Source organism: Pangasianodon hypophthalmus, chromosome 24 (assembly GCF_027358585.1).
Source record: "Pangasianodon hypophthalmus isolate fPanHyp1 chromosome 24, fPanHyp1.pri, whole genome shotgun sequence".
NCBI lineage: Eukaryota > Metazoa > Chordata > Actinopteri > Siluriformes > Pangasiidae > Pangasianodon > Pangasianodon hypophthalmus.
The window spans coordinates 17797806-17810031 of NC_069733.1; the positions used below are offsets into that span (position 1 = coordinate 17797806).

Here is a 12226-nt window from a genome sequence, read left to right on the forward strand (position 1 = left end):
AAATCAAACCTTTATATCCTTCTTCTCTGCAAAGTCGTCGATACCTGCTGCTGTTTACTACGAAAAACATCAAACCTGTAGCATAAAAACATTCATTAAAAAAATTATAAAGAATATTTGTATAAAATTGTACGTCAGTCTTGTTGATAAAAACTAAACCAAAGCAATCTGAAAGTTTAACGATTGAAATTTTTAAAAAGTGTTGTTTTTTTTTTTCTTTTTTTTATGTTCTTGTTGTTATTTGTATTTTATTATAATTAATTTTTGTTTGCGTTATTTGTTGTTTTTATTTATTTTTATATTTATTATTCATTTTTATTGTTCTTATTATTTCAATAAATTATGTTATTGTTTATTTATTGTTATGTTTTAACAATAATAATAATAATAATAATAATAATAATAATAATTAGTAGTAGTAGTAGAATATTATCATAAAACTGTACATGATCCTCAGCAGGTATACTCGAATGAGTGCAGAATTTTCATCACTCATTTTTTTGTTGTCTCTCTCCCTCCCTCCCTCCCTCCCTCTCCTCTCTCTCTCTCTCTCTCTCTCTCTCTCTCCCTCTCTCTCTCTCTCTCTCCTCCAGCTGATGGATGGCTCCAGCGAGTGGCTATTGTTGGATCTGAGGCTCATGTGATTGAGGAGATCCAGCTGTTTGATTGGCCGCAACCAGTCGACAGTCTGACCATCTCGCACAGCAAGGTAACACACACACAGACACGCACACACACACAAATACACACATACACACATACACACACATGCAGCAAAAACTTAATATAATTTTGTGTCTTATCCAGTCTCAGCAGTGTTGTTTCTCTCTCTCTCTCTCTCTCTCTCTGTGTGTGTGTGTGTGTGTGTGTGTGTGTGTGTGTGTGTAGAAGTACCTGTATATCGGCTCTCGGTCCGAGGTGTTACAGTTGCCCTTGGCTAACTGCAGTCGTTATCACTCTCAGCCGGACTGCTGGCTGTCCCGAGATCCGTACTGCGCCTGGGACAGTGAGGGACGAGCCTGTGTCCGCATCGACCTCCACCGCGGGTGCACACATACACACACACACACACACACACACACACAGAATTACAAACATACACACGCAGTTACCAACACAAACACACACAAGTAAGCTGAGTGTTTGATGACCCTCCATTTGGTTCCATCACTCACCATCATCCTGTACAGACGTATACATTTATCTTCTTTTCTTTTCTTTTTTCTTATGGTTTTCTCCTTTTATTCCTTCTTCTTTCCCCCACTTCTTTTCATTTCCTTCCTTTTTTCTCCCATTTTTTTTTGTTTCTCTTCACATCCCCTTCTTTTTTCTTTTCTCAAATCAAGGATTTCAGTCTATTACAGTGTGTGCAGCGAGTGTATTACAGTGTGTGTAGCAAGTGTATTCCAGTGTGTGTGTAGCGAGTGTATTACAGTGTGTGTGTAGCGAGTGTATTACATTGTGTGTAGCGAGTGTATTACATTGTGTGTAGCGAGTGTATTACATTGTGTGTAGCGAGTGTATTACAGTGTGTGTAGTGAGTGTATTACAGTGTGTGTAGCGAGTGTATTACAGTGTGTGTAGCGAGTGTATTACAGTGTGTGTAGCGAGTGTATTACAGTGTGTGTTTAGCAAGTGTATTAGAATGTGTTTAGCGAGTGTGTTAGAGTGTGTGTAGAGAGTGTATTACAGTGTGTCTGTGTGTGTGTGTAGCGAGTGTATTATTGTGTGTGTAACAGATGTCTCTCGTCCCCCCTGCAGGTCCATGTCCACTCTCACTCAGGATCTCATGCTGGAGAGGTTCAATCGAGGGTCAAAGGTCAAGTTTGATAAGCCGGTGTCCATCCCGAGTCCAGGTGAGTCTCAGTCCACTGCCCCCTGCTGGGCAACACGTTACAATCAGCTCAAAACGCTTCAGTTCCGAATAATTAACAATAAAAATAAACACTATAATTACAAATAATAATAATAAAAAATCACCCAAGATCTAATAAGTCAAGAAAACCAAGTGTGCATTTCATCTAAAACCACCTACAGAGCTAAAAGTTTCCATGTTAATATGTATTAAGGCATTTTTATTTATAGTAATTATCACAGATAATACGAATAAACTGAGACTAAAATCCTGTTTGTTGTTTTTTTTCATGACCTGTACCGTACTTCATCTCCTGTTTTCCAGAACATTCCCGGCTGAGGAATGTGACCGTGGTGGTGGGTTCGGACCTCGTCCTGCCGTGCCAGCTGGTCTCGAACCTGGCGCGTCCCTCGTGGGCGCTGAACGAGCGTGAGTTGTTGCTCTCGTCTGACTCGGACACTTCAGGTCCCCGTTTCGACCGCGCCCTTCGTGCCCTCGTCATCCCCCGTGCGGGCGCCGTCCAGAACGGACGCTACGTGTGCTACTCCGAGGAGCAGGGGGTGAAGTTCCAGATGGAGCGCTACCATGTGGCGGTGGTGGCCAGCGCCCCAGTGTTTATGGAAGCGCGGTTGCCAGATGCCAGCATGGGGCTTTTCTGGGTGCTGGTGATTGCGTTGGGCGTGACGTGTCTGGTGCTGCTCGCCGGCGCCCTCTACCTGCGCCGGAGGCTGAAGTTAGCGCTGGGGAAAGCAGGAACCGCTGAGATGAAGCCGTTAGAGAGTACGCTGGTCTACCCGATCACGCTGCCCAAGGAGACGCCAAGCTTCGTGCCCAGCAAGATGCCCACCAGCTCAAACAACGACGAGGACCGGTTCTGGGAAACCGGCGCCAATTATTACTACTCGGACGGATCGTTGAAGATCGTGCCTGGACACGCTTCTTCGTCTTCTCCGAGCGCTATTCCCGGGCAGCCGCTACACTCACCGAGCCGCCTGAGCCTCACGAACATACGGAACTCTGGCACCAACGGGTACGTTCGACTCAGCCTGAGCGTGGCAGGCGAGGACCGGGCGAATGGAGGGATGAGTGCAGGAGGAGTGGGAGGAGTTGGAGCAAAGCTGGGGATCGGTGCCAGGGAGAACGACTACACCAGCCCCTTCAAGGAGGAGCTACGGAGGACGCTGCAGCAGAGAAGCGTCCTGCCTGACGCCAACCCGGAAGAGTCATCGGTGTAGAGCACAAACAGAGACGCCAAACTGTCGCCTACCTCCCTCCTTCACGGAGAAACATCCTTCCTCTCTCTTTCACTATCTCTCCTTCCATCCATCAGACACATCTTCTCTCTAACTCTCGGCTAACGCCATCAACCCAGTCCAGCAGGTGGCATGCTAATGCTAATGGCTAACACCCATACACAGAATGCGTCATGATCTCTCCATCAACAAAATGGTTTTCATTTCATGGCGACGGCTAACTGAAAAAAAAAGGCTAAAAACTTTTAAAAATTGGCCTAAAGTCCAATTGGCCAAATTTAGCTGTCACTCAATCATGTGGGAGGAGCCACACCTATTTGCGTTCTGTTTCAGGATTGGATGAGGGAGGGAGGGAAAAAAAATCGGGAAAACTTTTCAGCAAGACGACAATCATACTTTTTGAAAGAAAAAAGTGTGAAAGAGAAGAGAGAGGACGAAGTAAATGAAGGGAGCTGTAAAAGAAAGCGTCAGCGAATGACAAACAAACTGTCAGGCTTTCTATACAGCTCGTTTTTTTTAACGTTGTTTTATTTTTTGTTTCTTCTGAGAATGTCTTCAGTCTCAAAGCACTAATATATTGTGACGTTTGTAATTTAAAGATTTTTCTTCGTATTTCTGTAACATTCGGAACGATGGAGAAGGACGCGGGGACGTTTTATGGCCTCGGGTGGAATGTGAAACGGAGGACAGGTAGTTTATCTCTCCGTCCTTTAGCTAAGACTCGTTTTGCAAACGGAGCCGAGTGTTTGACGCTGACTCGGGAAAACTGATGAACTGCGTTTGTGCTAAGCCAACAACTGTACATCATTACTGTAAAAACAAGTTTCAACAAGTGCATTACTGCGTATAAATCACTTCTGGATAGTTACTTCGCCGTGGATAAACTGACCCTGATTGGACGCCAAAGGCTGTAATTGATGCCACATTATCCAATCAGAGGCTGCGTCCGATTCAACACAGGTAAGCGTTCTGAAAAACTAGCTAGTAAACTAGCTCACATTTATTACACGAGTGTTTTTTTTAACTATTAGAGTCTTGTGAGTTATTTAACAACAGCCAAGCCTGTCGAAAAATAAGGTTACCATGACAACCACCATTTTGTTCAGTACCAATATTAGCTACCTTGTGTAGTTGGCTGGCTTACCACTAATAAATTACATGAGTGGGATTTCAGTATTAGAGTTTCGTGATTTACAGTCCTGCTGAAACATAATGTTACCATGACAACCAACATTTTGTTCATCACTAACCTTAGCTAACTTAGCTATTTGGCTAGATAACAGCTACATTTGTTATGGGGATACTGGGACTGGGATTTCAATATATACTCGATATCAGTCTCAGCATGCGTTGTCAGCTGCTTTAAAGATTGATTTAACAGCCAAATATCACTAAATATAATGTTACTATGACAACCAAACTTTTTGTTCATCACTAACATTAGCTAACTTAGCTATTTGACTAGATAACAGCTAGTAAACTAGTTTACATTTGTTTTTCGAGTGGGATTTCAGTATATACTCAATATCACTCTCAGTATGCATCTTCATTTGCCCAAAGATTAATTTAACAGCCAAATATCTCTAAATATAATGTTACTATGACAACTGGCATTTTGTTCATCACTAACATTAGCTAACTTAGCTAGCCAGCTAGCTGACGGCTAGTAAATTAGCTCACATTCATTGCGTGAGTGGGTTTTAAGTATTAGAGTCTTGTGATTTATTTATCAACAGCCAAACCCTGTCAAAACATGTTACCATGACAACCACCATTTTGTTCCTCATTGTTAGTAAAAAGCTTTTCTAGTTGGCTAGCTTTGGCTAGGATTTGCATTGTCATTTTTGTGGTAATTCAACAGCGGCCAAACCTGTCGAAGTGTTATGTTACCATGACAACCACCATTTTGTTCATTAATAACATTAGCTAGCTTTTCTATTTGGCTAGCATATTTGCTAAACGATGGTATTTCAATATTAGGGTCTCGATTTGCATCGTCATTTTCTTAAAGATTTTTTTGATGGAAGCCAAACCTGTCCAAAATGTTACCATGACAACCACCACTTAATTCATCACCATCATTAGCTAACTGCTAATAAACTAGCTCATGTTTGTTACAGAACTAAAATTTCGGTATCAGGGTCCAGATTCGTATCATATTTTTTTTGTTAATTTATTTATCAACAGCCAAACTTCTCAAAATATAATGTTACTAATATATATCGCTAACATTAGCTAACTTAGCTAGCCGCCAAACTAACTGCTAGTAGACTACGTGTTACGCAAGTAGAATTTCAGTATCAGTCTTGATTCGCATCGTCATGGTTTTTTTAGTGATTTATTTAACCACAGGCAAACTTCGCAAAATATAACGTTACCATGACAACTACTAATGTCAGCTAAATTAGCTAGCTTAGCACAAAGCTTGTTTACAGGAAGTGAGCTCATCCGTAGCCCCGCCCCCAAAATTCAGTGTTAAGCTATCAAATTTAACACAAGTCTGTATAATCTGAGTCAGTTTCCAGGAGGAGTAAAGTATTTAATCATCGCATTTTAATGATTCAGAGCTTTCAGTATAAACAATATCTGTCTTTCTTTCTGTTTTTCAGCATCTCACACCTCCACAGACTGAATTGTCAGACAAAAGACAAGGACATTTTCTCGTTTTCATATTTTTCTGATGTATAACAGAAGGAGACGTGGGTCACCCATCCGTGAGGTACTACAGCAGACTACAGCCGGTCGCTACTTTCTTGCATGAAGCTCTACAAGCCGGCATTTTTTTTTCTCTCCGAAGTGCAAAAGTTCACTAAGTCTTACTCATGACTCAGACTCTTTGAAAAAAAAAAAAAAGAATAAATAAAAAGACATTGTGATTTGTTTTTGATTTTGTTCATTTCGCTGTGCCTCTTCAGCATGGGCTAAGCCAAAGTAGACTGCAGATGGTTTTCTTCTTCTCTTTCTATCCATTTCTTTTTTTTTTATTCCTTATTTAAGTTCGGAGTCCGTCCACTGCACAGAAAAGGACTGTTCTACTACAGAAGCGTACTGAGTGTTTGCTTTGTTATTAATCTCTTTTTTGATGGAGAAAAAAAAATCAATATATTTTGTGGCATGACAGCTTTATGATGTTTTTTCAAGCAGCTCTCTGTTCTGTTGTCCAAACGTCAGATACGATTAAAAAAAGAAAGAAAGAAAGAAACTCAAAAGTAATGGAAATTTAATGGCGGATTTTAGCCATTTCACAGAAGATTACTATTTCTTAATTTGTCAGTGCGCCTTGTTGTTGGTGCAAAAGCCTAAAAAAAGCAGAAAGAGTTCTCAGGGTGGAGCTTTTTAAACATCTTAAGAATCTACGCTAGTTACGGGCAGGCGTGTGCCGATGATTGGTCATCCATTAAACCGCAAAATATTTAATAAAAATATAATAATCTTATTGTGTATTAACACGTCAAAATATGGGACGCAGGACATGTGTCCTTCTTGGAGAAGATTATAATTTAGTTCACCAGACTAAAGCGTTACATCAAAGAGTTAAACGAGATTCAGCTGGAAACGAAATTTACACACTTACCTCTTAGGCCAGGTTTATACGTAAGGAATAAAACAGTAACAGCAAGTGTTTTATTTCTCTTATACCACAGTAACAATTTCTATTTCTTAAAAAACGACACTTTCTGCAACGTTTGTGAAACAAGTTAGTTCCTGTTCTCACTTACGTTATAGCAGCTATAATCAGTCGTTCTCTCACCAGCCTCTCGTTTTTCTCTCTCTTGACGTTAATAAGACAAAAAAAACCGCATCTTGTCATGTTAAAGAGAAACCACAAAGCGTAAACTCCTCTGTTCTTAAAATTACAGCTTTACGTCTGACTGTTACAAAGCGCTGACGCTGGAGACTCCTTCCTGAAATGTTCATTTACAGAAAACTTCGCTATGCCGACGGTTACACACATCAGTTTACGTAGAGTGTCTGACCTACGAGTCCCTGCGAACGAGCTGTTACTATAGCAACGGTAAAATATTAGACGGAGCGTGTAAATATTAACCTGCGCTTCAGTCAGAGCTTCTGTTATAGAAAATTAGCATTTTTCTGACCAATCAGAATAGAGAATTCAACAGCGATGTGGTTTAATTGCTTTTAATTATGTGTACGCATATCAATGAGTTCCTAATATGTTTTGAATAAAAAAAAAAAGCCTCATGTAGCATAAAAACTTTCAGAAAAAGTCAATCTTCTGGATTTTCTAAATTAGTAAATATATTTAAACGTAAACTCATCGCAGCAATCAGGACAATGGCGGACGTTTTAAGAAGTCCATGCACAACAAATATGCGTCCTAGAATAGTTCACATGAAATCACTAAACTGTTTACTGGTTGGCATGGCAACAACCGGACAGTGGATATCGCTTTTAATTTTCGAGATGTACAAAAGGTACGCAGGAGCCAAGACTACAGGAAGCCAATAGCCACCAGGTTAGCATCAGTTATTTGTTAGCTACTTGTAGAAGCTGTAAGAACACTGAACATGTCTATGCTAATCGAGTACATTTGGCTAAAAAATTGTTCAAGTGAAAAAAATATCGTAATAAATTCGTCAAATCATAACGTGAAACCTGAATATCGGCACACGCCAAGCTACGAGGTGGTTTCAGTTTTGAAGGATTATTTCATGTCGCTGCCATTTCGTTGAGCAAGAACTAATCTGTAAAACAACGGAGCCATATTTATTGCTTCGTTTAGTGCATATAGAGTCGGTTTCCCTTAGCAACAGTGCTACGAGGGCCTGTGATTGGTTAAGGTTCTTCGTGCGCTAAGTATAGTTGAGGTTAGTCGAATTGCATCTGCATGCAAGTCATTTGTGCAAAAACTACAGCCGTTTCTCATTCACAAAATGTAGTGCACTTCAAGACAGCAAGGGCAGACGAGTGGCGTTTGAGACACAGCCCGTGTGCTAAAGACTTTGGTAAATTCGGCTCACGTGTACAAAGTGACCGACTTTTAAGTTAGCAAGTGCACTACACTGACAGATTTAGAAGAAGAGTGTCGATTGAAACACAGCCTGTGTTTTCAATCACACAGCCACTTTTACTAAGAGCCTGGCTTTAAAGTCATCAAGTGGACTTCATTCACTGATTAGGGAGTGATGCAGTGCATTTTAAGGGTTCAAGGGCAGAAGGCAACTCAGATAAAGCCCATGTGTCGCTCGTCCACCGTTATACAGCGACTGACTTTAAAGTGCCCTACATTTACTTTTTAAGAAGTAATAGAGTGCACTTGACAGGTTGTAAGGGCAGAGAGTCGAGATTGAGACACAGCCACAGTGTTTGGTTAAAAAGCCTTTGGTATTTCTGGTCCATGTTTATAAAGCGACTTTAAAGTGCACTACATACTACCGAAAGTGATGGAGTGCACTTCAAGCAGGATTCAGACACAGCCCATGTGCTAAAGACTTTCATAAATCTGGTCCACGTTTACAAGGTGACTTTAAAGTTTGCAAGTGCACTATATGCTGCTGATTCCGTAGTGAAATGCACTTCGGTGCAAGTGGAGGAGGAGAATTGAAACACAGCCCATGTGCTAAATAAAGACTTTGGAAATTCTGGCCACTTTTATAACCGTACTGACTTTCTCTCTCTCTCTCTCTCTCTCTCTCTTTCTCTCACACACACACACACACACACACACACACACACACACACTCCACATGGCCTGTGTGGTGTTTAGAGACACCATTTCTGCTCTTCTTTCGTGGCCAAATGTTAATCTGCTCTTTTATGGTTCTTGTTGTTTTTGTTTGTTTGTTTGTTCGTTCGTTCGTTTTGTGTTTTTTTTTTTACTTTATTGCCTGCTTTTTTTAATAAATGTGTCTTGTGTTTTTTTTTTTTTTTTTTACTATTATTATTTTATAATTTTAAGTATAATGTTTAGTAACTTATTTCGCTTGTACAAAAAACTCCAAATGTCGATATTTATTATTAATGTACATATGTCCTTATTTTTTATATATGTACATATTCACATGAAATAAAGTTCAATTCACTAACTGTGAGCTGCGTTCTGCAAATGGGTCACGTCTCATTACAACATCCGAGTCTCCACGTGTGTCTGGGGCTTTATGCACACTTATTGTGACGATATGATGTTACGATGATGTTAGGGTGAAGGGAAGCAACAAACTGAACATTTTCCCAATAACTTCCTGTCCAGAATTCATCAATTTCTGCACTTCTGGCTACAGGAAATAAGATGTTACAGTTTCAAAGATGGGTCGAGTGCAGGAAAATTCACATAGAAGATATTTTCATATGATTCTGCAAGTAAGAAATCACACTGCAAAGTCGAATGATGCTCTGATGTAATAGCTGGTGATCAACTCATTTGTATTCATAGAAAACCTCCTTCACTTTATGTGGAAGACGCCGTCCATCAGGAAGCATCAAATAAAGTCAGTGCTAAGAGGACAACTCACAGTCAAACGACTCGACCATACGTTAAGAATGTTATCAACCGTTATTTTTATTTCGTTCTAAACTACTTCTGACTAAAGAGGGGAGCGTGAAACACTGGAGCAATATTGTTAAATGAAAAACAAATTGTTTGCAATTCCTGCTCTTGAGGGTAATAAGAAAAAAAAACGCAGCTTGTCATGTTACCAAGAAACCGCAAAAAAAACTTACAGATTTACATCAGAGAGTTACAAAGTGCTGACACTGGAGACTCCTTCTTCAAATGTTCAATAAAAGTCTTATAGTATAAACACTAGAGCTGTTCAGTATGAGAGGTGTTTTGTTGCAAATATAAAATTAAAGCATGAAAATTAAAATGCAAACCCCCTTTTGCCATTTCTTTTCCTATATATTTGTGCAAAGATCGTGCCAAATGAAAATGAAATGAAAATAATGCTATTTGCATTTTAATTTTCCATGTAAGCATGAAACATTAGTGTCAAAAGTCAAATTAAAATCAAAACATCATTTTGTCATTTCATCACATGTTCTTCATCATATCGGTATTTCGTGGCCATAATTCAGACTAAAATGCAAACAGGAAAAAGAAAACCTGAACTACACTTTGGCTTTTCATATTCTTAATGAACCAATGCACAAATGCACACAGAGCGATCTACAAACAAACGTAGCCGATTCCACAAATAAAGGACAGGGTGAGTGAGGGCGTGCATTTCAAAATGAACCAAATGCTTATTTGTGGATGATGCTGATAATCAAAGTCATAATCAAAAATAGATAACGTTCTTAATATATGGTCGGGTTGTTTGACTGTCTCTTAGCACTGACTTTATTTGATGCTTCTTGATGGACGGCGTCTTCCACATAACGTGAAGGAGGTTTTCTTTGAATACGATGCTGAAGTTTAACGCCGTGATCGCCAGCTATTACATCAGAGCATCATTCGACTTTGCAGTGTGATTTCTTACTTGCAGAATCATATGAAAATATCTTCTATGCAAATTTTCCTGCACTCGAACCAACGTTCGAAACTCTACCGTCGTACCTTCCTGTAGCCAGGAGTGAAACTGATGAATTCTGGACAGGAAGTTATTGAGAAAATGTTTAGAAATAGTTTGTCACTTTCCTTGATCCTAACATGAATGTATGTCATCATGACATCATATTCTGTAGATTATAACCTAATCTATAGGATAGTGAGTTTATAATAGGAAATCTATTGCAATAGATGAGGTTATAAATGTAGAGGTAGGCAAGGTGTCTTTCAGTGGAAATGGAATATAAATCTTTAAATGCGATTTTCTCCATTTTCACTTTTGGTGCCAACTACAGTTTAAAAGGCTACAACTTTACCTCTGGTTGGGTTTAAAGAGAGACATCGTTCATTTCAGCAAAACCTGCAGTGGTTAAGAACTATATGAAGTAGAAAATGTCCAACTGTGACCATGTGAAAGGTTTTCCTTTTTTTTTCTTTTTAATTCAACCTTTATTCAATAGTTTCAACACTAATTACAAGCAATCATTCAGGTTTACAATATAAATACACACATTTTAAAGCAATCAAAACACATAGCGCACACATCTCTGTACATATACACATATTTACACAATATTTACATGACATTCACATAAAATTTACACAAATTAACACATCATTCAAAATTTCTATACAAGGTAACTCATAAATTCCAGACCAATACTCAATACTCCACCAAAACCCACCATAATCAAACCATATCAAAAGAAAAGAAAAGAAAAAAAGGAAATCAGAATCACTCTCATTATTCACAGTAACTGCTATTAACTTATATGCAATCTAACATAAATAAACACCGTTGTATTATGTGAAATTGTATCACCAGACGTAATTCTAAAGCAGTTATCTATAGACGTCCGTTTTATTTGTTCATCTTAATTCTTGTGTACATTTCTTTTCTAGCAGTATTCAAGAAAATGGTCTGGTAAGGAAAAATTGAAGAAATCATTCTTTAGTCGTTTTAGCGTTGGCGGTGCTGCTAGGAGATGTTCTTTTACATCTTTTGTTTGCATTACATTGTATGTGTGTCATTGAAAGGTTTTCGCAGACTGCTTCATCTCAAATCAATGACGGTGGTTTTTAATTGAGAGATTTAATGACTTGTTTTTTATAGTGATCAGACACTGCGCTGTAATATACTACGAAATCTCACCTGGTTAACAGTGACTGAGCTCTGAACACAAACACACAAACAAAATACAGCAGATTGTTATGGTAGGATGTTGAATAAGGACAGATTGACAGATCTTTTAATGACTATATAATTCTCTTTTATGAAACATTGACGGCGGTGTTTGTGAAGCTGAATTGTGGTTTGTGTATATTTTTCTGCAATAATCAGCATTGCTTATTGCAGTACAACTAAAATTGTATTTTTAACAGATGGGTGGGTCGGATAGGGTTTCATCATGTGCACCATAAAAAAGGGAAATAGTCTAAAACCTTCAAGATTATTTCTTGACATGAACTGAAGATAAGTTTGATGTCTTTTGTGCTGCATCGATCAGAAATACAGACTGGCTAAAGAAGCCTTTAGGTCATTCTGCAGCCCAAACATCTACCCACTTGTCAAACCTTAGCAAAGGTGTAATCATATTTTGCACTCTTTTT

At 39.1% G+C, this 12226-nt stretch overlaps 1 protein-coding gene across 3 annotated transcripts in view; it reads left to right on the plus strand.

Moving 5' to 3' along the window:
• sema4c (sema domain, immunoglobulin domain (Ig), transmembrane domain (TM) and short cytoplasmic domain, (semaphorin) 4C) overlaps positions 1–9161 on the plus strand; it is a 73435-nt gene extending 64274 nt beyond the window's left edge. For all 3 annotated transcript variants that reach the window (XM_026931290.3, XM_053228851.1, XM_053228852.1), the window contains 5 exons: positions 594–709; positions 889–1046; positions 1762–1856; positions 2180–4068; positions 5718–9161. In XM_026931290.3, coding sequence (XP_026787091.2) covers positions 594–709; positions 889–1046; positions 1762–1856; positions 2180–3090 — 1280 coding nt within the window. In that variant the 3' untranslated portion in view covers positions 3091–4068; positions 5718–9161. The remainder of the gene's footprint in view (positions 1–593; positions 710–888; positions 1047–1761; positions 1857–2179; positions 4069–5717) is intronic.
• The last annotated feature ends 3065 nt before the right edge of the window (positions 9162–12226 follow it).